At 40.7% G+C, this 26864-nt stretch overlaps 1 protein-coding gene across 1 annotated transcript in view; it reads left to right on the top strand.

Moving 5' to 3' along the window:
* MARCHF11 (membrane associated ring-CH-type finger 11) overlaps window positions 1-26864 on the top strand; it is a 104456-nt gene that overhangs the window by 60987 nt on the left and 16605 nt on the right. Inside the window, exon 3 of the mRNA XM_069492745.1 lies at window positions 22447-22639. Coding sequence (XP_069348846.1) covers window positions 22447-22639 — 193 coding nt within the window. The remainder of the gene's footprint in view (window positions 1-22446; window positions 22640-26864) is intronic.

Genomic DNA, 26864 nt, shown 5'->3' with positions numbered 1-26864 from the left:
ATTTCCCCCAAATCCAGTTTCTTAAACATTTATCCGTAGGTTTAGATATTTTTGTGCAGCTGTTCATCACTGCATGATATTATAGCTTTGAATTCCTTCCAGATATTCCAAAGTGTGATGCTACCATGCATGGTAGGCAATAGCAGCTTTTGGTTTTTTTTAAATCCCAGTAGCCCAAGATTAATTTTTCTGTAGTCACCATGGGATCTTTTTACTCTGTCAAAGTAGACAAAATGAAACTAATAGCATAGCATTTCTTTTTTTAGAAGTTAACATGGTAGCAGAAACTATTTTGTAAATCACCTATAATAACAGTTCTCAGCAATTTGGGGTTGGGGGTGACATTGAATGAGCTATTTGAAATAATCAGAGCTGTTTGATGCAATCGCAGGCATGGGAAACTGGGCAGTCTCTCAGGTCCTTGTTAGATGGACCACACGCTGGGAGGTGGGGTAGCGGATGCTGTCCGTTTCCTGGCGAGAAAGAATCCCTCAGGCCCTGGCACTGAAGGCTGGTCAGTGTCGCGCCGCAGTTGCCAGCAAGTACGACACGACCAGTTGGAGTTCTTCCAGCAGTAGTTTAATGAGGCATCTACAACAGTTACATGGCGAGAGACCTCGAACAGGAAATGCAAGCTGCTTTTATAGCCCCGGATAGGTGTGTCCCACAAGCGTGTCCCACAGGGATAGGTGGAGGGCCTGACTATGCATGTCCTGGGCGGATACACTAGGAGGCCTAGACCGCTCCCCACAGGTCAGTTTGATCTCATAGAGCTAGATTCAACTTTGTGGTTATAGAGAGTTACACAGACAGACAGACAGACAGCCTCAAGTGATTGAAATGCTTCATTTGAGGATATTATCTTTAAGAGTGCTGTTCATTGACTTGATTAAAAAAAAAAAAAAACAGGATGATGTTCTTTATTGCCTACAGTGTATTTTCTGGCAGTCATCAGCAAATACATTCATGTTCCAAAGGCTAGAATCCTGCCATTAAACTTTTGCCAACTCACTCCTAATAATTCTCTACCTCACAAAATGCATGCCAGTCTGTACTTACAAGAGTATTCAGTGCCCGCAGACGCATGTGAAAAAACAACGTAAACACAAGTGGCTTTTATTGAAATTTTCCCAGGAAAAGATAAGAATGTAAAAAAGTAAATGAGCTCCAAGTTTCAACTTAACTGGTGCAAAATTTTTATATAAATATAAATTTATATATATGTAATTTTTATATAAATCTTTTTATTCCTTCCCTCTTATCCAATGTATTGAAAATACTAGATGCCTGCTAACATGTAGGCTTTCTGAATATGCTTCTCTGATAAAAGACATTCTCGCTGCATGCCACTGCTTCTATCCCCTCGTCCGCCTCCCAGGGCTCCTGGTTCAGATTTATTGATGAATTTGTTCTTTTCCCATAAACGGATGAAGCTGTGACTTCAAGCTCCACTTGACCGTGTTCCTCAGCTGGGGAGGAAGCCAACACCCAAAATGGGAGATTCAGGGACGTACAGGAAGTGGTACCAAATGCATATCTAATGCCAGTGTTAGGAAGGAAATCGACACATTAAGGAATAAGAGAGCACTCATTACAAAATAATGGCTTAAATTAGACTCACAGATTTTGTCTTAAGAAGGAGATTGGCTAAATATTGCATTGAATTTCATTTTATTCTTCTTGCAAGATGCCTTTGCAGAGTCCCACCTCAGCTTCTGTTAGAAGTGTCACTGCAGAGTCAAGACTCGTAATCTTACTCCTGAGCCTCACTGATGGCGAGGTGTTTTCTCACCACAAAAGGATGAAATACCCACAGCAGCATGAGACACGATGTGCAGTTAAATGCTATAAATACACATTATCAAGTAGCAAAGCTTAGATAGATTGTTTTTGATTCCACATCACAGGTTTTTAATTCTTAAAATGACAATCCAAATAAAGAAAATTTAATCAATGGCAAACATATGAGAAGCCACATTATATTTCATATTTAGAATAATAATTATTGCAGCCATTTCTTCTTTTTTAAAAAATTCATTTCAAAATATTAAGAGGGTGCAAATGTTTTAGGTTATATGGATCGTTTTTGTAATGCTTGAGTCCTGGCTATCGGTGTGCCTGTCACCCAAATAGTGTTCATAGTACCCATGAGGTTGGTTTATTCCCCTCCCCTAACCACCCCCTGGTTGCTTTCCACTGAGTTTTGCTTCCCTCTGTGCACATGTGTGCTCATTGGTTAGTTCTAATTTAATAGTGAGTACATGTGGTGTATGTTTTTCCATTCTTGGGATACTTCACCTAAGGAAGATGGTCTCCATCCAGATTGTTGCAAAATATATTAATTCATCTTTTTAATGGGCGAGTAGTACTCTATGGTGTACGTATACCACATTTTTATGAATCCATTCATGAATTGATGGGCACTTGGGTTGTTCCACATCTTTACAGTTGTGAATTGTGCTGCAACAAACATTGAAGTGCCGGTGTCTTTCTTTTTATTTCAGCATATTGTGGGGGTACAAATGTTTAAGTTACATATATTGCCCTTGCTCCCCCCCCCCCCCCGTTCAGTCAGAGCTTCAAGTGTGTCCATCCCCCAGATGTACCCATAGATACGTACAAATATTATGTATCAATACTGTATCACATTTTATTTATTTATTTATTGAGTCTCACTCTGTTGCCCAGGCTAGAGTGAGTGCCATAGCGTCAGCCTAGCTCACAGCAACCTCAAACTCCTAGGCTCAAGCGATCCTCTTCCCTCAGCCTTCCAGAGTGCTAGGATTACAGGTGTGAGCCACCACGCCTGGCCTGTATCACATTTTAAAGGCTATTATCGGCATTGAGATTCTAAGCATCATTCTTCACTTAAAATTATGCCCTTTTTATAGCCTCATCCAAATACATGTATATTTTATCTAACAAGGGAAGGTAGCCTTTGATCTATAAGACTATCTAAAAAATCCTATGTTTTTGTAAGTTAGGCAGTAATAACATATTGAGTTTCTTCAGTTTGTTCAGGAATATTCTTCCAAATTTTAGTCATATTTTTCATTTGATCACTAGCCAACATTAATTATGGAGATCGTATTGAAATAGCAAACTATATGTTAGAGATTGCCTCCTTGGGAATGGAAACCTCCCCACTCTCCAATGCTGAAAGAATATTGCCAATGCAATGAATGTATAGAGAGCTTTCTGTAGATCATGGTATCTACCAGTGATTTTCAGGAAGAAGAATATATCTACTGGAGCCAATTTTACTTTAAACACATATCAGTTTTCAGTTTACCAGTGGTTTTGGCTAAGTATTAGCAATTTCCTATCACGAGCACCATAAAAGTCATGCTCTCTGGCTGCATCATTCTTTAATTTGGTAGCTTTTGATATGATACAAATTATCTTGTTAGACCTCAAGGAATACAGAAACTATTACTTCACAGGCTGGATATTAGACATATAAGTTCACACCATTTTCTGAGTTGACTGTTACTAATTTAAAGATCTGCAACTTTTACTATGCTGACCACTGACTAGCTGTGTGACCTTAGGTATGTCATCTTACCTTTGTCCTCAGTTTCTATAAAATGGGAGTCTGGACTAGATTATTTATTTTTTTAATTTTTTTTTATTTCAGCATATTACGGTGGTACAAATGTTTAGGTTATGTATATTGCTCTTGTCTCACCTGAGTCAGAGCTTCAATCATGTCCATCCCCCAGACGGTGTGCACTGCACTCATTATGTATGTATACACCCATCCCCTCCTCCCCGCTCCCATCTGCCTGCCACCCGATGAATGTTATTGGTATATGTGTACTTAAGTGTTGATCAGTTAGTACCAGTTTGATGGTGAGTACATGTGGTGCTTGTTTTTCCATTCTTGGGATACTTCACTTAGTAGAATGGGTTCCAACTCTATCCAGGGTAATACAAGAGGTGCTAGATCTCCATTGTTTTTTGTGGCTGAGTAGTACTCCATGGTATACGTGTACCACATTTTATTAATCCACTCATGTACTGATGGGCACTTGGGTTGTTTCCACGTCTTTGCAATTGTGATTGTGCTGCTATAAACATTCCAGTGCAGATGTCTTTTTTATAGAATGTCTTTCGTTCTTTTGGGTAGATTCCCAGTAATGGGATTGCTGGATCAAAAGGTAGATCTCCTTGTGTCTCTTTGAGGTATCTCCATGTTGTTTTCCACAGAGGTTGTACTAGTTTGCAGTCCCATGGACTAGATTATTTCTAAGTGCCTTTTTTTTTTTTTTACTTCTAATATTCTGTAGTTCAGATAAATAACCTCATATTATGCTGTTATGTCGTATTGTGATTGTGCCCTTCAGCTGTGAAGATGCTGCTCTTTGCCCATGACTAGCAGCCTGTAAGTTAGTGGTGGAAAGATGCAAAAGTAGATGGGCCAGACAGTCTCAGCACTTTATCTGTTCTCCTCTGAGTCCAGTGACATGATTTAACGATTTATTTGTGCAAAACGATTTTACAAATACAGAAACTGCATTATGTGATCTTAGTCTCAGTATACTAACCAAGAACTCTTTGTATTATCATTTTTGAGTCTTAAAGGGTGCCTTTAAAATTGCAAACATAAAATTTTCTAGATTAATTGAAAAAAAACTGATTATAATTGGCCTGGTTTTTCTGGACTTCATTTCGCCAACCCAGAAGTTCTCTGAACCTTGTGCTTTTGAATTTTTGATGGAGGCTTCATTACATAGGCATGATTGATTGGCCACTGGCAACCAACTCAACCTTCAGCCCCTCTTCCCTCCCTGGAGGTCAGGGATTGGGGCTGAAAATCTCAACCTTCTAATCACATGGTTGGCCCTAGCAATCAGCCCCCACATTGGAGAGGCTATCCAGGAGCCCCCAGCCACTAGTCATCTTATTAGCATACAAAAAATTGTTATCACTTTGGAGATTCCAAGGGTTTTAGGGTGTGTGTGCCAGGAAATGGGGCAGAGACCAAGTATCTGTATTTCTTATTATGTCACAGACACTCACACAGTGGTCCTCTGATGTAGATATTATTATCTCTGTTTTGCAGATGAGGAAACTCTGGCCCTGAAGGTCAAGCACATTTCCAAGGTTATATAGGAAATGGCTTAAAGGTCTAACCATTTCAAGGCTTGTGATGTTGACTGTCATTAACACCAGGTGGAGAACACAGGCCTAGTGTCACACAGGCATGCACACACTTCACAAAGCACTGTAAGCAGAGCTCTGCTCCTGCAGCTGCAGGAGGGAAGCAGCCCAGAGCACAGCTTTCTCACGGGACTCAGCTACCTGGAAATACACAGTCCTTGTTTTGTGTAGCCTTCCCCACGCCCCATGCAAAGTAAGGCCAGGGTTGCTTCCCAAGATGGATGGGGCACCTGGGCGCGCTCTCTCAATCTGTGGCTTTCTAACCTGCCCTTTTCCCTCTCTCCCCTGCCCTAGGCCTGCTGAGGCTCCCAGAAGGAAATACTTCTGGTCATCTGGGCCCCCACTTTTCTCCACCTGGAGCTTGTCCTGCCCTGGGAACAGTTCTGGTTCCAACAGGTCCCCTTCCCTGGCTGAGGTCACGACACAGTCTTTCAAGTTCTGTTCTCACCTTCGCAACTCTATGACTGCCCTCCCTCTCCCATTTCTTAGCTACAAAATAACTAGATATAGACTTATTTCTTTTAGTAGAAGCACATTTAAGATTATTGCAGCTATTTAATAATTTATTACTTGGGAAGCAGAAGTTGCCTTACTTTACTATTTGCAAAGTATGCTCAACTCCAGTACTTCTCATCACAAAACTTTTGTCAAAGAAGTTTGTTGAAGAATAAATTATTCTTTAATGGGAACATAACTGCCTAAAAGGCAATAATATGGTAATCTGATTTAAAAAAAAAATCAATAGTACTTCCCTCAAGCCCTCCTCTCTTCTCTGAATCACTTAGTTAATTTTTTCACTTGAAGCACCTCTTGGGGGAGGGAAAACTCTAGAAAATTTGCCTTCACATCTTCTGTCAGATAAATCCCATTTATAAAGTTGCTTAGAAGGTGGTTCCACCATGATGTGGATAATTTCATATTCATTTCCCTTGTTATGTTCGTTATTTTGGAATGTTTGTTGGGATAAATGGAAATTTCATAAGAAGTAGTACAGGTACAGCTTTGTAAAATACTTCACCTGTGGCCAGACTCCCGGCCACCTCTGATGCTTGTTGTGTTAGATCCGGTTCCCCTTGGCCCCAGGAACAGAGAGGCAGAGTCATTGAGGCTGCAAAAAGGCAAAGGAGTTTATTGGCTAGCCCGAGCCAGGGTCCAAATTCCAGAGCACCAACGCAGTGGTCTCTCCAGGAACTAGGACCCTGCCCTGGGGTAAAGGTTAAGCTTTTATACTTTTCTGTATGCTAGTTTTCACACGACACGTTAGTCTGCACACGACACACTAGTCTGCACACCACACACTAGTCTGCACTTCATCCCCCCTTTAGTTTCTTTGTCCTTTTTTTTAGAAGTGGCTGATCGCATTGGCTTCTGGTTTGTTGACTCTAAGCTTCGGGCTTTTCGCGCTGGCGCCAGTTGTAGTTAACCTCATCCAGGGGAAGAGGAGGGTCTCCGACGGGGGAGAGGGGCTGTTGTTGCATACCTTCTAGTTTTTGGTTACAAGCGATACTGGGAACACACGCCCTGCACAAGCCGTTCATGCGCTGATCATGTCTTGCTCTTCTTATCTACTTAGTTGGTTGGAGGGCCCCTGGACTCTCCAGCCCTTTATCAGGAAGTAACTTGCGGTTATCTCCCCAGGGCTTTGTTTTCCTTTACTTTAGTGAAGCCTGCCATGGCTCCACTTACGCTAAGCACCAAGCCAGCAAGCCATATATACAGAAGCAGAACTAGGCTTCTCACATCCAGGAAGCCTAGCCTATCATGGAGTTACCTTTGCTCTTATCCCTGTTTTTCATTCTGATTAACTATATTTATCAAACAACTAAAAGCAAGCATAGTCACAGAAGCGAATAGCATCAGTTAGAATCAAAGAGAGCACACATTTTCCTACTATCAATTCCTGTTCTTCAGTGGGGCAGGTGGTTTTTGCCACTTCTATGAGCAATGGCCCAGTTCCCTTGGACCAGCAAGAAATAATTAATTCATAAGAGTAAGAAGATGGCATAAGTGAGAACAAGAGAGGTTTCAGGGTAAGTTCAGAGGCATCGTGGCAGAGTACCAGGAGCCAGTGCTCTCGTGGTGATGTTGACATCCCACAGCCAGCTCAGTGGCCAGGCCACAGCAATTCACATCCCTGCGTGGGCCACTCTGTTCTTAAAATGAAGGGTCTCTAAAGAACTTTTTGCCTCCTTCCAACTGTGTCTTTATGAAGACTAGCTCTAAATTCTGTGTGTGCATATCTGGAATAGGCTGAGTTCTGTCCTCAGTGGACACACTCTTCATCCATGCCCACCGTTTATTTCAGAACCAGATTGCTTTTGCTTTTCTCTCCTATCTGAAGAACTATCCCTTCTCCATGACAATAGTATCATTTAGTCTGTAGGGCAGTCTCCTCTCTCTGAAGCCTAAAGGTGACCAGACCCAGGAGCTGTTTGGTGCGAGAATGTTAGCATCACCTTACCCTCTTTGGATAGCTTTCTTCCAATTCCTAATCAAAGTCAAGAAAGGGCCAACTGTTTTCCTAATCTGGGTGGAGACACAACACGGGATGGTCATATAACATTGTGGACATTATAGTGACCTTGGCTGTGGCCTTGGATGAAGGTTAAAGCTCAGCCTGTCTTTCTATCTGTCTATGAATGCATGTATGTGTGGATCCATCCACCCATCCATCCTTCCATCCATCTAGCTCTATCTGTCTATATCTGTATTCATCTATCATGTGTCAATTCATCTCATGTTATAAAGAAATTTTTCCTTAAGTAATATGTTTTCCTCCTTCATCAATGCTTCATTGAGTCATCTATCATTTATTTCAAAAATTAACAGGCTGTGCTGTGTATATATATGTGCTTATTGCATTCAAAACCACCAAGAACTAGAGCATGTTTTTAACTAGTCACATTGAACCTATCAGCCCATTAGTCACCATCTGCCATTGTCCTCCGTGTACCACCTGTTTTTCACGTATTTCTGGACATGGTCACTCTGTGATGCAGGGTGCTGGCTGACAGGATGATCCAAGACACTTTGAGTATCACTGCTGCTAAGTTTCCCAGGAAACAAGGGAAGTTATCTTGAAAAGTATCAGATTTCTTTCTGTTTATTTATTTTAAAAGATAAGCATGCTTTAGGTTCGAAACAGAACACAACCAGAATACTCACAACCCAAGCACGGCTCCTGTTTGAGTCCTCGTGTGATAGACTGGAACTGGGTTTCTCGACATCTGCATGACTGACGGGTTGGGTCACATAGCTTTTTGTTGTGAGGTTTGTCCTGTGCATCACAGGATGTTCAGCAGCATCTCTGGCCTCTTCCCCGCTAGATGCAAGCGGCACCATCTCCAGTAGTGACAACAAAAAATGTCTCTTGGTGGTGTCGGTATCCCCCAGTGATGGGGCAGGGTAGGGCAAAGTCACCCTTGGTTGAGAATAACTGGGCTGGAGTTAGCAGTTAAAGTGACTTTGGGGATCCTTTCATGCTGTCAAAACAAGTCACTCACGTAAAGAGACAAAACAGAACCACACTTTGCTCCTGGGCCTGGTGTGTCCTGAGTCCTGACGCGGTGCCGAGGCCCGGGGCCACAGGGCAAGGACTCAGACGTCAGTAGGGTGCAGTCCCTGTCTGCAGAGAGCCCACAGCGTGGTGGGAGAAGTGGACGTGTCAATGGATGACCATATGTCTGCGAGATTTATAGGGAGAAAATTAGTCATATTGTTGGATGGTTTGTAGATAGATCTATCAGATTGTCGACCACACTTTTTACTCTTCACATGGTTCCTCTGGGGTCCTGCAGACATAGCCTTACTTGAAATGGGGCACCACAGAGGCATCCCTTGCTCAAGATACCTGAAGTGGCTTCTTGGAGGACGCAGGCCTCCTGTGAACGGCAGGGAGAATTGGGAGGTGAAAAAGTCTGAGATGAGACCTTCCCGACAGGAGCAACCTGAACATGACTCCAGGAAACCGTTTTGTGTTGCTTTGGCTTGATTGATGTGCATCCACCCAGCTCCCATTACGCAACGCACACTCTCTTCCGTGCAGCTCGTGGCTTAACAACATGCCGTGCTGCTTGGCCCCTTGGTTTCCAGTGCATTGATCTTACCAATCGAGTCAATTGTGGGCTATGTGAAGGTAGGAACCAGATGTGATATTGGATAATTCACGTGAATAGACTAAGCAAGTCACTATTTGACTGTTTGCTGTTGACTTGCAAAACTAGGCATGGAGGAGAACTCAAAAGCATTAGGGAAGGCAAGTGAAAGATAAAATGAGATTAAAGAAAAACAGAAGGCCAAAGAGTAAGGGGTATTGGCCTTCTGACAGGCACATTCTTCTACTGATGCTTCCAAACCTCAGAGCCCATGTGGCCTCCTCTGTGCTTTCTGTGGCTTGAGATTGCTCAGGGAGTCCCTGCGGCATGGCCCTGTGTCTCCTCCCTCCCCTGACAGTCAGGTGTTCTGGGAGGGGCTGCGGTGTCTCATTGCAGTATCCTGTCCTGCACTTCTGCCCGGCCTGCCTGGCAAGTAGTGGGCTCTCAACTAAAATGGGAACAACTGCCCTAAAGTTTAAGCCAGGGGAAGATCTCGTTAGTGAGGAAAAGCTTGTTCTTTGTTATTCCTGTAAAACCCCTAATGATGGGAAAACTAAAGGACAATGAGGAATTCTAGGAACTAGCAGGAAGGCAATTATTTGTTTGTTGTATTAAAATGTTGCTCAGAGTAAAGGATAAAATATGAGAAGATTTCACAGCTCGCGTGCTCGCTCGCGCGCTCTCTCTCTCTCTCTCTCTCTCTCTTCCCCTCCCTCTCCTCACCCCTTCCTGGGGATTAATGAGCTGCCAAATCTCACGTATGAGATTCACAGTTCTTTATGGAAGTGGAACAGATTTCTTTGCACTTCAAGCAAAGTGATATGCAAACCAGGGCAGGATGTCAGGAACAGGGGACGTGATTGGGGCTGTGACTGGGAGCTCAGCTGAGCAGCCATGGTGCCCAGACCCTGGCCATCATTCCCCATCAGACTTCGTCTAGAAACACCTAGAAGTGGAGTGCTCAGGGATTGGCCTTTCTCAGAGAGGTTATATCAGTTGGGGCTTTTTTGCCTTTGAAGAAAAATTATAGCTAAATGAACACCCACTATGTGCCCAGGCACTGTGGTCTGTAGTGTGTGTGTGTGTATTTTCATTTAATCCTTGCCACAACCTTATGAAATAATTACTGTTATCCCATTTTAAAGGAGGAAACTAAGGTCCTTCCTGCCCAAAGGCATACAGCAAGGAGATGGAGTATCAGACCGTGAATTCAAATCTGACCTCAGAGTCTGATCTCATTGGCCAGGATGCACTTTCCAGGAAGAGCAAAGCAAGCAGACTCTGTTTAGGTAAAATGGCCTTCTTAGGAGTTCTTTCTTTGTTGGGTTGTGCCAGGAGTTATATTTAATTTAAAAAATTACATGCACTTCAAATATTTTATAATAGAAGATAAACACATAATTGCCAAAAGTATTTCATTCATTTTGCTATTTTAAGGATTTTTTCCAGAACTTTAAAAAAAGTAGTTTCATTGAGTATAATTTACATACCATAAATCTCACTCATTTTAAGTGTGCAATTAGGTAATTTTTAGTAAACTTATAGACTTGTGCAACCATCATCACAATACAGTTTTAGAACATTGCATCACCTCTGAAACATCCCTCATGCTGTTAATGGGGTTTTTGTTATAGAATTCCTAAGGTGGGTGTGGGGAGAAGCAGTTGGAGGAAGAGGGGTAGCAGGAAAGTGGGAAGGAAAGAGAAGGTTAAATAACAAAGAGAAGTGAGTATTCCAGGGAACTGGAGGGCAGAAAGGAGCCATAGAGAGACTTAATCAAAATGTTCATTTTAAAGATGAGGAAGAGAAGGGGTGAAGTTGGGCAACTCAGCTGAGTTGGTGATACACTAAGAGCCTGGTTTCCTGAATCTTAGCCTATTTCTCCTGTGGTTAACATGATGCTCTCTTGATACTTAGTGGTTTCAAATAACCATTTTTATTTTGCTCATGATTTTGTGGTTCGGAAGGGTCCTGCTGGGCGGTTTGTCTGTGATCAGTGTGGCGTCTGCTGAGGATTCTGGGGCTGTGGGATCCACTTCCAAGAAAGCTTCTTTACTCACACGCCCAATTCCTTGGTGCCCCTTGGTCTCCCTCTCCGCATGGTGTCCCATCCCCCAGGACCTCTCCCACGTGGCTTGAGGTTCTCGTGACACGGTGTTTTGGGGGTAGTTGCACATTTTTCCTTCCTTCCAAGAGGGAGGAAACCGAAGCTGCCAGGACAGTTAAAATCTGTGCTTGGAATTGGTAGAGGGTCACTTCTACCAAGTGCCATTGGTCAAAGCATCCCCTATTCAAGGAGGTGGAGAAGTGGGCACTCGTTCTTGATGGGGATTGGCAAGAGCCACATGGCAGAAACACATGTGGATTGGGATGTACTGTTGTGTCCTTCTTTGGAATATACAGGAAACAAGAACAGGACTAGGCAAATAAACCTCTGAGACATCCTGTCACATTCTGACCTGGTTTGTTCTTGTAATTTTGTAGTAGGCATTGCCTCATAGGATAAAATTCAAACTCTGTTCTAGCAGTAATAAAAAATCTCACCGTTTCCCAAACACGCCAGCTCCATCGCACATGCTTCTTCCTGTCGGTCCTCCCTATGTCTCCCCGTGTCGTCAGCTCTCTCTCCACCCGGCCAACTCTTCTCACTCATCCTGCTGCACTCAGCTCAAGTGCTTCCTTGCAGAACAATTCCAGCAGAGGCAATTTCTCCATTCGCCAAGCACCCCGTTCACTTTTCTCTGTGAGTACACACCAAGGAGGGGTAAGAGGAAGGTGGGAGCACAATCTGCATTGTGATTTTTAGACTTTTGTGGGTTTTTTTCTGCTTAGGCAGTGATCTCACGAGCATAGGAATTTTTCCATATACTGGTGACTTCTATAGGGTCTGGCATGTACCAGACATTTGTTAAGTGCAAATTGAATAAATACATTTATTGTGTATCAGATACTTAAAGGGTGCGGAATTCTATATGCACTTTTACATTGGTCATGTCATCCCACGCTGAGACTTCTCTAACCAAGAGCTGAGGCAAAGCCCAGTTCCATGTGGTAGTAGACACTGCACGTTCGGTGCTCAGCTCATGGGCCGTGTCCTTGCTGTCACTGACTCAGCCACTTCCTGGTCTTACAGCCATTGGTTCGGTCCCCAGAGCCCCACTTCAGGAAGGAGGGCAAGGCATGGAGGCATCAACACACAGTTATTCTAAGATATCTCATAGCAAATGCCATTTTGTAGAGAAGAACATTGAGGTCTTTATGAGAAGAGTTACTTGCCAGGTCGTAGAGCCAGGTCACAGCTCTGTGTGTCCTGGTGTAGTGTGCTCCTCCCACGGCCCAGGGAAGCCCCCTTGTGAAAGAGTCTGCTTAAGCTCTACGGAAGGGTGAGCTGCCTCATGCTATGCTCCTAATTACAAGGGTGCGGTTCTGACTGACAGAAGAATATACAGCGTTTGGCCCACGTGAACTGAAGTATTTCAAGTGGGAAGTTGCTTTTAGTGAAAATTCTGCCCCAAAGCAAGGTTGAAAACAGCAATAACCTATTGAGAGTTTTAATAAGCTCCTTTAGCAAAGGTAGCTTTCAACTCCTTGCGGAGAGAACAAGTAAATCCAGTACGGCCCCCTACTAATTAGTTAGATAGAGTTCTCCTGGGGAGCCTGCACTGAAACATAATTAATAATGAAAACTGAGAAGAGTAATGAAATAAAAATGCATTATATGCAGACACACACTCTTAATTTATATGAGGCAAAATCTAGTTACCAAGACTAACTATATTAGACAGTCGACACTTGGGGAAAATTTCCCTGATTTGAAGTAACAGATAGCACCTGCTTTTCTCACAAGAAACGTTACAATAGAGAAGGAGAAGGCAGCATAAGCTCTTGAAATCTGAAGAGCTAAAGTGTATTTTTACTTCAACTTTTGGACTATTAAATCTGTACTATAAACCTTTGACAAGTATGAAAATCTATAAAAACCAAAACAATTAAACAAGAGATAACATTGAGAGATGAGATATGGATGGTTCTGGAAGAATTCGAGAAAGCATATGGAAAACTAATTGTCTTTTTCTTTAGTGAGATCAGAATCTTTGGTATTCACCATGCGGACTCCGTACCCCACAGTTGCTAAATTAATGCTTGTTAGTTCAAATAGTTGTTGCTCCTGCCAATACTCAGTTGTCCCAAGGATTTTTCTCCATTAGACATAACCTCCCAACTAAGCATCCTTATCCATTTTAAAGAAACTTTTCACACATTTAACTGCTTTGGTCTGCTTTTCTTCCTGTGAATCTGGAGCCAGCAGATAGGAGAGCCCACAGGGTTCTGTCTCCTGTCGCCAGCGCCTTGGCATCTGGGTAGAGGACAGCTTTTGTCAGAAGGCTTTTCAGGGTAGACACTTCTTTGGAAGGCTCATCGTGCTCGTGTAATTACCGTCCTGGTCCCTGGCCACTTACAGATGCCTCTCCCATTCAATGCCACGCCTCACTCCAAGTCCCTGGGCTCCGCTCATCGTGAGTCTCACTTGATAAACATAATCTTCACTTTTCATTAGTTCCTCCCCCCACTTCCTGGAATTGAATTTTGGAATTTTCCAGGCTTATCCAATCACTACGGCCCTCGCCTGGTATTCTTGGTCCCTTTGCTGCTCTAGGTGGCCTTGGGCCAGTCTCACCTTTTCCCTGATTCATCCAGGATTTGAATCTCCTGGTCCTGAAGTAAAAGGGCAGCCTCACCTATTCCTGTGTCACTCTTGTTGAGCCTAATTGTCACGAGGAAGGCTGGGAAGAAACTCGTTACCTGAGCAAAGTCTTCTTAGAGGCCTTCTCCTCCCAGGGGCTTCCTTTCTTGGGAAAGAAAATTTCTCTCTTATTTTGTCACCCTAGGACCCAGGCACATGGTCCTGGACATTTGTGTCCCAGAAGCTGCTAATGTAACCTTTACCTCAAGGTGTTTGGTTTCCTGTCCCTGAGCTGAAAACATACTGGGCATATCGCCATAGTCCTGGGACATGGCCCGTCAAATTTCCTGAGATTTCCAGGTTTCTGGAAGAAAAATTTGTATCGACATTCTAAATTCTGTATGATAACATGAAACCCTCACGCCATTCCCCAGTGCACATGGGGAACTGCCCACCCACCTCTCTGCTTTTCCGTTGGTCACATGACCTAGTTCCAGGCATTTTAATTAAACAAAGTGATGATCTACGGTCAAGACTATCCCCTGGAGGACACACATCACCAATAGCTGAGGAAGTGGGAGTGAGGATTGTTGCACACCAGAAACTAGGTCAAGAGTGTTTTCTCCTGCCTAATTCTTGTGCAAATTGCAACCAACAATTTTCCTTTTTGGTCTCTGTGAATTTAAAATTAGATTGATTGACATCAACTGATTGATGATCTGTGGTCTCTTTTTAAAAAATGAGAGCAAAACAAGAAACTTTTGGTTTTCTGATGTTATTTTGCTTCTATTTTAATTTTTGAAGTTAAAATTGGGGAGAATGTTTATGTGAACAATAATGAGTCTTCTTATCCATAACTGCAATTTATTTAGGTCTTTTTTAATTTTAGTTAGCAATAGTTTGTCAATTATTTTTTTAAAAATTCAGTCATAAGTCATTTATGATTTTTGTTCTTTTAGGTAGTATTGTTTTTGTAATTTTAGTTTCCAAATTTTTGCTGCTGGTATTTAAATGCAATTTATATTTGTTTATTGACCTTGTATTTTGAGGCTTTGCTGAATTAATGTACTAATTCTGCTAGGTTTCTTTTAGATGCCCTGCGATTTCTAGACAGATAATCATACCATTTACAAATAGTAGAGACGATTTTATACTTCTTCCTTTACAATCTTTATACCTTTCTCTCTTTTTTATTGTTTGTCTTATTGCATTGACGAGGACATCTAGTCTAGTATTGAATAGGAATAATGAGCAGGAACATCTTTGCTTAGTTCCTGATGTGACAAAAGAGGTTTTTATTTTCTGCAATTAAATATGATCCTACCTGTAAATGTTTTATAGTTGTTCTTTTCAGGTTAAGAAGTTTTCTTTCTTTTCCTAGTTTTCATCATGAATTGGGGGTATGTCAAATGGAGGGGGTTTGTTTTTTCTTTTTTTGTTAACATGGTCAATTACATGGATTGATATTTGAATGGTATATCGACCTTGCATTCCTGGGATGAACTCCACTCACTCATGCTTCATTGTTCTTTTCATGTATCTCTGGATTCAATTTACTAATATTTTGTAGAGGACTTTTTTTTTTTTTCCCAGCCATGCTCATGAAGAATATTGGTCTGGATTTGTCATTTCTTGTAATGTTTTTATCAGGTTTTGGTAATAGGGTTGTGCTGGCCTTATAAAATGAGTTGTAAAATGTTCTGTCCTTTATATTCTGACAGAGGATATGTAATATTGATACAGTTTTTTCTTTAAATGTTTGATAACATCTGGTGAAACTGTGGTCCTGGAGGTGTTTGTTATCTTGTTTGTGGAAGACTTTTAATTACAACTTCAGTTTATTTTATATAGAGTTACTCATACATTCCATTTCTTCTTGAGTCAGCTTTAGTAAGTTCAGTTTTTCAAGGAACTTACCTATTTCATCTTATGTTATTGAATTAATTTTCATAGAGTTATTTATCCCCTTACTACTCTTTGCATCTTTAAGATCAGTCATTATAGCTTATCTTTCATTTAACCAATTGTTACTAATTTTTCCAAAGAAGTGGTTCCATGTTTTCTAATTATTTTCTTTAGGTTGTTTAAATTTCAACTTTCTCAGGCAAAGCAAATTCCTTTTGTCTGATTTTTATCTCAGCTCTGATAAGTTTATGAAGATGCTTTTCGAGCAGAAAAGACTCATCCCAAACCATGAAATCACACTCTTAATGTGCAGCCTATAAATACAGCTCTACAAAGAATGGGCATATAATTAACCGAATGTTGCATATATGTGTCAACTTGATTACACATTGAGATGTTTTCTGCCAGCATTTCAAATCCCAACTCTAGTTATGCAATTTAAACACCATCTAAAGATGATTGAATATAGGTGTTAGCTAAATTCATTTTTCTGAGGAGGACACTTCTTAGGAGCAGGTGTTCTCTCCTGTGACACTGGTGAGTAATCCCACTTGTCACAGTGCACGGCATAAATCATCATACTAAAAATCTATTAACTTATGATTCATATCTGGCCTGCCTTATAAAAACAAAGATGAAACAATACTTTAGACTGAATGATTAAAGGCACACTGAATGGGTCTACTGTCTTAGAGTGCAGCCTGGTTCCTTCTGAGCGTGTGTTATTTTCAGGGAGGAAATTGGGTTCTACATTGAGAAGGTGAATTAACTCTTTCAGACTATGGAATGACAGGTCCATTTTCTTCTAAATTTTCTTCTCTCTAGGAATTGTATGTCTTTCTCAAGTGCTTGTCGCACTGGATGGAAGGGATTTGTGCAGGGGATACTGTGGATGTCCTGTCATTTTGTTAAGAAAATCCCTAGCTTTTTCTTCCACCCTTTCTTCTCCGAAGGCAGTAATAATTAGTCAGATTTCGCTGATAAGAGCACAGTCTTTGCCATGGTTTCACAGCTGTCTGTGATAATTACTGGAGTGCTTACCTGATTTCCAGGGCTAACCTGGGCCCTCACACACAAGCACACCCAATCCTGGGCCACCTGCCTCGTCCAGATCTTTGTAGGTCCGGGGGACCTTATTGGTGTATCTCTGAACAGTTACCTGTAAAGAGAATATTAAATCATTTCCAATGTGAGTTATTTACCTTCTTCCAAACTTTCATTAAAATTAGAGATGTAACTCCTTGAGATTGTCCTCTTCATGTTAATATTAACAAACTGCAGCTTTCAGATTCAAGGAGTATTTAAAAGATGCCATTTAGAAAGCTGTGGGTCAGATTTTGGAACTCTGCTGAACTGCTTTTTGCATATACTGACTTTTTCCCATCCCCACAACCACCTTTTAGATAGGTATAGTTGTGCCCGTTTTGTTTTTCCTTTCAGAGGCAGCATGTGTTAGTTTAAGCAGGCAGAGTGAAAGGGTGGAACAGAGAGAGAGAGAGAAGGCAGAAAGACGGGCATTTTAGAAAGAATTGAGGCTTCGGAGACAGAGGTCTGAGTTGGAATTCGCACTTGTTGACTAAGCGGTGGTTTGGCCAGAGCCGGGACTTCATGCTGCAGGCGGTGATGGAACGGCCGTGGGGAGAATGCTCATCTGGCCCGATGGGCAGTGGACACTAAAGTCAGGATTCCGTGCGTTTCCAGCACTCCTGGGTGTGTTCAGGTGGGTGGGGAACGTGAGGCGGAGACTCAGTCTCTGCCATGGGGAAACCTGCAGTCCCTGGACAGCGGGGAGGTCCATGGCTGCCTGGGACCCAAGCGAGAAGGGAAGCAGCAGCCAGCACTAACCAGAAGTAGGAACAGTGGACTGTGGGGGCCCAGAGAGAGGGGCCTGTTTAGGAGAGGGAGGGCATGAGGGGACGGCTTTGTAGAAGAGCGTCATTAGAGCCAGGTGTGGACAGGTGAGGAAAGAGGAGAAGGCATGGCATGCCAAGGACGGAACGTGCTCACAGGCACAGAGGGACCACAGTAAATGGTACACGGCATTTGGGGGAATAAAGAGAAGTCAGATGATGCTGAATTGAGGGGTTGAGGGGTGTCCTTCCCTCCCTCCCTCTTTTCCTCTCTTCCTTCCTTCCCTGCTTCTTCCCTCTCTTCCTCTTAGTCTCCTTCCATCCTTTTTTTTTTAATCCTTGTGCAACGATTACATGCCAGGAACGGAGGGTATGCGAGGAACCAACATTTAGCCCTGTTTGATGGTGCGTAGAGGGGCAGCTCCCCTCGTATCAGGAACGTAGATTGCAGAATTATATTGAGGAGCAGGGAAGGACTCAGGGCTGCAAGTCCGGCTGGAAAGCTCTTTCAGCAGACCAGAGGGGACAGACTCAGAACTTTGATCAGAATTGTCTTGGCACTGCAGAGACAGGGGTGTGTACGACGAATTGTTACCAGAGCTCAGCAGAATTATGACATAGTCTAGGGTAAGTGTTAAGAACATGAACCTAGGAGCCAAACTGTCTGGGTCTGTATCTCAGCTCTGGTCCTGACTAGTTATATAACCTTGGGCAAGTTGTTTAGCCTCTCTCTGCCTCGGTTTACTTATCTGCAAAATGGGGATAATAATAGTAATTCCCTCATGGAGTTGTTGTGGGAATTAAATGAGTTAATACATATAACCTCTTAGAAAAATGCCTGGCATGTATTGGTCATATACAAATATTGGCTATTGTTAGCAAATTACTTCTAGTGCACTAAATGAGGGTGAAATCCCAAAAGAGGAGCCAGTTGGTCCCACTTTTACTAGAACAATAGGTGCAATAATTGGTTCCATTGAAGTGAACAGCTTTTCAGGAATATAAAAGAGTCACACATATGTAAACATTACGGAATGAAATAAAACAATGGCAATTATTTAGAATCAATCTGGTTATTGTTATATTACTTTCCTTTCCAAACATGGGAGGAAAGTGGAACAAAAGACTCATACATGTACACACACACTGCCCCGCATGTATCTCTTTAGGGGATAAGTGTGTTTAGCCATTGAAAATTTTTGTTCAAGTTTCAGAAATACCTTACAAACTTCAATCCAGGCCTTGGATACCATTGGGGTAGAGAGAGAAGCCCTAAGAGACTCATCTTCTACTTTTATTGTCCAAGCTAATGGTCCATTAACACAGCTCCTTGAGGCTGAGCTGTTAGATAGTGTGAGCCTTCCCAGGGCAAGGATGCTGGGTGAGTGTTTTCCACTGGTGGAGACAGAATTATTTTTCCTAGGGGAAGGATAAGAACAATCCCCCTTTTTGCACATACTGATAGAAATAAGAAAGCACAGCATATAGTGGGCAAAAGAATTGCCAAGAAAATATCAGTGTTCAAGGGGAAATTCCTAGGTTCATAATAAAATTTGATAATTTCATTTTTAAAAATAGGTTGTCCTCATTAGCTATCCAATGAAATGAGGTTAATTTTAAGGTTCATCAGTATATGAAGAGCATCTATTTACTTTTGAACACATTTGCTTATTTGCATTATTTTTATATAAAACCAAATTCTATAAAAATTTTTGTATCAAAATTTCAGGGAGCTTATTTGTATAACGTATTCTTTAAAAATAAGCGTCAACAATCCCAAGTTACAAAACCAAATTCTATAAAAATTTTTATATCGGCCGGGCACGGTGGCTCACGCCTGTAATCCTAGCACTCTGGGAGGCCGAGGTGGGTGGATCGCTCGAGGTCAGGAGTTTGAGACCAGCCTGAGCAAGAGCGAGACCTCGTCTCTCCTAAAAATAGAAAGAAATTATCTGGCCAACTAAAATATATATAGAAAAAAATTAGCCGGGCATGGTGGTGCATGCCTGTAGTCCCAGCTACTCGGGAGGCTGAGGCAGTAGGATCGCTTAAGCCCAGGAGTTTGAGGTTGCTGTGAGCTAGGCTGATGCCAGGGCACTCACTCTAGCCTGGGCAACAAAGCAAGACTCTGTCTCAAAAAAAAAAAAAAAATTTTTACATCAAAATTTCAGGGAGCTCATTTGTATAACGTATCCTTCTTTAAAAATAAGCATCAACAATCCCAAGTTACTTCTTAGATTTACAACAAAAAAATAATTTCTATGATGCTAGTAAATAATTAGGCTTCCCAGTGTACTATAGTCAAAAGTTGTTCTTTTTTCCCCCTAGTTTCCTGACATAACTTTAAACACATCAATTCTGTTTACAACGGCCAGGCATTTGAATTGTAAACCATTTTAAATTTGGTGTCACTGAAACAAGCGTGAAGGGTCAGTGTTTCTTGCTCCTGGTAAGCCTCCACTTCTCTGCCAAGGAACAGCTAAACCTCATGTGTCAGAAGCTTGCCATACAGGAATAGAAGTGGCTTACCCTCCACAGTCGGTGCTCCCTGCCCTGATTTTCTGTGTCCTGGGAAATGCCACAGCCACTGTATCCAACCTCACTCCTGTGTCCAAGCTTCCAGGAGGGACTGACCACACTGTGCCTGTGGCCACCGTGTTGTTACTGAGCTATCATGCAAGCAGGCTTGGACCAATTAATTAGTAGGTATAACTGAAGCTAAATATAATTCATCATATGTTATTGAGCTATTCAAATTTAACTTCACTAAAATTACATCATAAACCTGGAACATGAATTATTGGCAAAAGGAAAATAGGTATCAGTAAAGACTGTTTGTTGTTGGCAAATCCTCCTCACCCACCTTTGATTACTCAAGACTCCTGTGATTCAGGCATATGTATTTTGAACTTGTGACCCACCATGTGAAAATCAAACACATACACCCACACACAGCTTGGACACCTTTGCCTGATCTGCTTAAGTATGCTTTGTTTTTGTCTGTTATGATTAATAAATCGGTAACAGGTAAGATAATGCATATAGACATGGCAACATCCATCTAGAATGGATGCTATCTGTAGGTAGTTTTTTTTTTTAATTGCTTAACACTTTGTATTCAAAGCAAATTTTAACGAGCATTAAAACTGAACAAGAACAAGAGATACTGAAACTTCACATTTGTTTGGTGATACCAAATTTAAAATGGTTTAAGATTCAAATGCCTGGCAGTTTGGAATGAATGTGTTAAAAATTATGTCAAGAAACCAGGGGGAAAAAACCTCCAAAAACATGCTTGAAATACAGCATCGATTCATTTGTAATGACAAAAATACCATCAACTAGTTTATTCATTCCAAATTGTAAAAGCAAGAGCCATTTTTCAATAAATCAATCTTCACATTAAAATTAATGGAAATATCTTATAGTATTTCACCAAACTTTATTTGTTATTTGGTTCTGATTTTTAAAAGAAAAATAAAATAAATGACTTTGGACAATAAAATATTTCAAATGTATATTGGTATTTAATCTTTAACAAATGTAGAATTTAATAGTATCCATTAATATGCAGGGTCAAATGCATATTTAAAATGTTACATGTAAATTATTTATTTATGGTGTGTCTGTGTATGTAAAAGAGAGAGAGACAGACAATGAGGGAGAGAGGGAAAGTATGATAGATTTGCCATTTGGGGTTACATATGTTCAGACTTAAGGTAAGTAAAGAGTTTAAGGAAATTAAGCAATGGACACAGATTGCTTAAGCTCATTTTTTAAAACGATTATTTAAAACTGTTTAGAAATTTTTCTGAGAAGCCATATGTTAAAACAGCCAGAGCTCTTTCACACAAAATGACATTATGCAGGTTGCTTTGAGTTTCATTGTTTACTGGCAAACCATAACAATTCTAGTTTTGTTTCTGTTTTAATTATGCAAAAGTGAGAACATGACTAATTAATCCTCTCAAGGTGATATCACCCTGGAAGGATTTTTGATCACTTGTGCTGTAAATCCTTTCAAATATTGATATTTAGAACACCAAATTATTTTCCCCATTGAAGAGTCTGTGCTAAAACAGTCTGTGAGTTTCAAAGATACTCCATTTACTTACAAATTCTAAATCTTGACAAAAATTCTTCATGGATTACCCATTAGATAATAAAAAGTCAGTAATATCTGAGTATATGAAATGTACCAATAACAGATAATGTACAATTTCATAGTTCCCTTACAATTATCCTAGTGTGTTATCTTAAATGAGTTTTTTTACTGATGTTCTTATATAACTTATTTATTTGTTTTTTAAATTTTTTCTACAAAAACAAGAGATAGTTCCTTCTTTTTGCATTATCCAAATGTGTTAAGAGCAAAATAAATTACCAGAAAGAGGAGAGCTCACCATGTATGGTCAGAGTGTATTTAATTTCATGCATGCGTGAAAGATAATAATGTGATTTCCAGGTACTAAATATTCCTCAGCCATTCACACTCCGTACTATTATCTGGAGTAAAACTAGATTAAACTTGCAGAATGGTGAATTACTGAAAATAATGAAGTTAAGGCAATTCATTAATCTTTATCTGCTTGTCTATGTTTTATAGCCTGGATGGAATGGAAAAATTCATTTGGGGGCCAGATTGCAAAGGGTCCAACATTATGAAGAGAAACATGGGGCTGAAAATGTTTTTTTTCTTTTTTAATTATACACAGCACCTCTTTCTTACATGCCTCTGTTTTTCTTTTAGTGGCAAAGCATTTCTATAACACTGGTTGAGAAAGTTCAGATGATTGCTGTAATCCTAGGATCCCTGTTCTTGATAGCGAGTGTGACTTGGCTCCTCTGGTCAGCCTTCAGCCCCTATGCAGTGTGGCAGAGGAAGGACATCCTTTTTCAAATCTGCTATGGAATGTATGGTTTTATGGATCTAGTGTGCATAGGTAAGACCACGACCTTAAACATTAACAAACTGTCAGTATAATCCGTTTCTTTCAGCGATTATGTTTTCACCAGTCGGATCTAACATAGGATGCTGTGGTTTGAATTATCACGGTTCACCAGTTAATTAACTGTCTGCAGGGGTCACAATTTGGCTGCTTTTATAAAAAAGCGTAACATTTTTATATCCAAGTAGTTTTTTGGGGAAAAAAAAAAACAAAAACAAAAATCCAGGATAATGCCCAAAGTGACGTATTTTGCAACCAAAAGGAAAGAGCTGAAGAAATTATTTAGGGTGAGCAACGTAAGAAGAGTCTTTTATTTCTAGGGAATGAGGCAAATCAATTCCCCTTTACAAAGCAGGGCAGCGTGGACTGGTGCAAATGGCCTCCTGCATTGTGCGTTTGGGGAGGGGACAGACAGCTGGATGTCTGTCTTTGTGGTGGTTGCTCAGATTCCCCAAGGGTGTGGAGTGCTCCTTGGAAGGTCAGGGACTTGGGGACAGTTTTTCTTGCCAGCCCATGTCTCTTTGCTTCATTAAATAAATTCGGTGGCTGAGAGAAGAAAAAGTATCAAACATTTTAGCTAAAATAGGCCCCACTGGAAGATTACTTCTGTGTTTCACTTGGCCAAACTGTCTTTTCCCTAATACCGTGAGAAAACGGAAGCTATTCATGCAGTACTTATGTGGCGCGTGGGCGGTGCCACAGGCACTGTGATGGTGACCGGTTGGTGGCAGGTGAGAGTGGCTGGAGAGGGACATCGCAGTATTGAAAGAATTCCTCTGCTCTGAGGGGGTTTACAAGCTTACTGGAGTGTTAAAGAGCTGAAGGAGGGCGCCATGATTTGAAGCAGCAATTCTCAAGTGTCGTCTGTGAACCACTGGCAGCAGCAGCAGTTGCCTCACTTTTAAAAAAAATGTACATCTCAGGCTCCACCCCAGACCTACTGAATGAGAGATTTCAGGGGTGGGGCCCCTGATAGGCTCTGATGCACGCTAGAGCTTGAGAACCACAGACTTCAGGTAAGGGGAGCTCAGCTTGGGATCAATGACTTGGTTTCTAATCCAGGCCTCTGCTTGGGCAAGTCAGCTTCATCTCTCACCTGTAAAAATGGGAATAAGAATCCCTGCTGTGCAGGTCGGAAATAGAGGAAATAATGATTATGAAATAATTATGTTATTAATTAGAAGTCATAGATTTGAATGTCAGAAACATTGAAATAACTCTGAAATAAATTAATGCCTCTATTTATTAGAGTCTCAATTTAACTAGCAATTTAATTCTTCAGTCTTTTTTTCCTAAAAGAACTGTATAAATGTTTAAAATGGGATCAGCCTGACTTCTCCCTATTTTGTTTTCTTTCCTCCTTGTCAGTAGTGCAAGACTAATAGGAAAGAAAATGATCAAATTTCAGGCAAGAAAGAAAAAAAAGCAGGGAGGGAAATGTCATGAATAACATATAAACTGAGAAGATGTTACCTAAATAATTGGGCTGATCATGTATATGAACATTCGCATTCAAGGTGATAATGCATATGTAAGCATTTGGCAATTCTGAATCTCTATTCAAATACAATCTCTAGGGCATCACTCTAAATAAAGAAGAATCATAAAATTGTTCTACAAATTGAATCCCTCAACAAATTCAAAGATAGTGTTTACTTTACAGTATGAATGTTATAAAATGTGGTATTCCATTGATATTAAAGGGAAATGCAAAATAAAAGAACCACTAGGATCCCAATTCAACCTGGAGGGAAAAAAATTCCAGTTGACTTTCTTTATATCATTATAATACTTAAAAAGATCATACATTCCATGGTTAGAAAATAACCGTTTTTAAAATTTCACAACTTGCATTTAGTGTGGAGTCATTATATCTTGAATTTTGATTGGTAATGTCAGTATTTTAATCAAGATTGTTAGAATTCTGGTTTCAAGAACACGGACATATGAACTCCAATGATCCTTCAATGATAAATGACAAATTTGAGCTTCTCTTGAAATTTGAGCATTTGCTCATTTTATAAAGTCAGATATCTTAGAAACAAAAACAGCTGCCATTTTTTTGGAGACATTTTGGAGCGTAATTTTTTATCTGAGTTTTAAATATTGACAGTACTTCTTATTGTCTTTTGGCTCATCAAATCCAAATTTCATCATTCAGTGATCTATTTGTATATTTTTAAAAATATTAAAGAATTCAGATTGAACATTGTTTATTTCACTTGGCTACCTCACTAATTAGTCTATTTTGGCCCAGAGAAAATCTTAATTTTTTTGTCAAGAATTTTAGAAACACAGTAAAGGAAGCACAATGCACATAGGCTGCCAGTAGCCACCTGGATCACAGTAGCAATAGCTCCTGCTGACGCTTCGGGTTAATTCAGATGTCTGCATACTAAGTGTGGACAGTAACACAGATCACGATTACGTTGATTATACCTTAAATATTCCTGACTGGAAGTCTTACAGTGAGAGTTAGAGTGAAATCAGATTTACACCTTGGAGTCCAATTTGCTCAGCTCAGTTTAATAATCTTTATCGGGAGCTGTCTATGTCAGACACAGCACTAGGTTCTGGGAATACAAACACAAGTTGGTCACTTTTCCGCCCCCAAGGAGCTCATGGCCTCACGGGACAGGCATGCAAGTCATTAGAATGCAGGTAGATGTGCACCATTAGGAAGTAAGCGGAGGAAATGGCAGTGGGACAGGGAGAGGGGAAGATTTTGAGCAGATTTTGTGGGGAAACCTGGCAAATGGAGCGCTGGCCGGCTTCTCACCATTGGAGAATGTGGGATCGGCCGGCCATTCCAAGGGCTTTCAAATACTGGGAAACACCCCCTCATTCCTATCTGTCTAAGCTTTTCGAACTTGATTACACCTAAATAAGAAGGAACAGATTAGCAGCTTCATAAATAGATGAAATAATTCTGAAAATCCATAGATTATATCAGAATCCAAAAATGTTATAATCTAGCCAGTGCCTATAATGCTTAGGAAGAATTGTATTGTTAAATAGAAATTTAAGGATTCGTAGAACACTTATTTACTTGGGAAAATTTGTTTACTTATTTTCAGATGCAGTGAATTTGTTTGTTGATTTCCTTCATTAACTAATACATTTTCTTCTTTTCCAAGACATAGTTTTTTTTCTTGCTATTGATGTTCTGAATTCTCCCAAGGGTCCAGGTACTATTATAGTTGAAATATCTGGATCAAGGTGGTTCAGTAGAACTTTCTGCAGTGATGAAAATGTTCTATATCTGTGCCGTCCAGTTCCATAGACACTAGCTAAATTTGGTTATTGAGCACTTGGAATGCAGCTAGTGAGAATGAAACTAAATTTTAAATTAAATTTTATTTAAATTAATTTAAATTTAATTTAAATGGCCATACGTGGCTAGTGACCACTATATTAACAGCGCAGATTCTACATAATGGAGTGGTAAGTGTGCAGGGGCTGATTAACAAGTTTCACCTTGTCTTTATAAATGGGTTGTATTTCCTAAATGATAAAGAAACTGTTCCAAGAGAGGTGAATAAAGTAAAAATGAGCTCGAGAAGTTTAAAAGTAAGGCGTTAACGTGAGAGGATGGTTGCCAAGAGTTAGGCAGAGAGCCATAATGGGGGATGTTTGACAGATGACTCTTTTTGGGTACCGAAATTTTTCAGAAGACTTCTGTGGGTCAAATATATTTCAATCTACATTTATAAAAGTCACATCTGTTTTAAGGAAATTGAAGTATGAAGAGATACAGCTTTATATTATATTTGGGGAGCTCTTTTAAATATTTAAATAGAGAGCATTCAGACTGTGATTGTACATCAGGAAAACTAATATAAAGGATTTAAATCACCAAGCTATTGTAGCCAGTGGCAGTAATTTAGGAATAGGTAATGAATCAGGTTTTTGTTGGCTCCTTCCTATAAAGATTTGCACAGGGGACAAAGGGAGATTAGCAAGCCCAGAAATGAAGAGCAAGTGCATAGCAGAAGGCACTGGGCAGAGGATCTGGTTCTTCACTCCATAACTGTGTGCCTTGAGAAAACAGAAGACCACCACTTCCGTTGGTTGTGTGATACCAAAGGAAGCTTGTGCCACCAGAGGAATATATTTATTAATGACGAAAAGTTTGAGGGACTAGGAGAAGGCCACATGAGGATAGGGGTCACTTGTATAAGAGCAGTTACCAACTCATTTTAGTGTCTGGTAGAACCGG

This window comes from Eulemur rufifrons, chromosome 17 (assembly GCF_041146395.1).
Source record: "Eulemur rufifrons isolate Redbay chromosome 17, OSU_ERuf_1, whole genome shotgun sequence".
Taxonomy (NCBI): Eukaryota; Metazoa; Chordata; class Mammalia; order Primates; family Lemuridae; genus Eulemur; species Eulemur rufifrons.
This window is presented reverse-complemented; position numbering and strand designations above follow the sequence as displayed.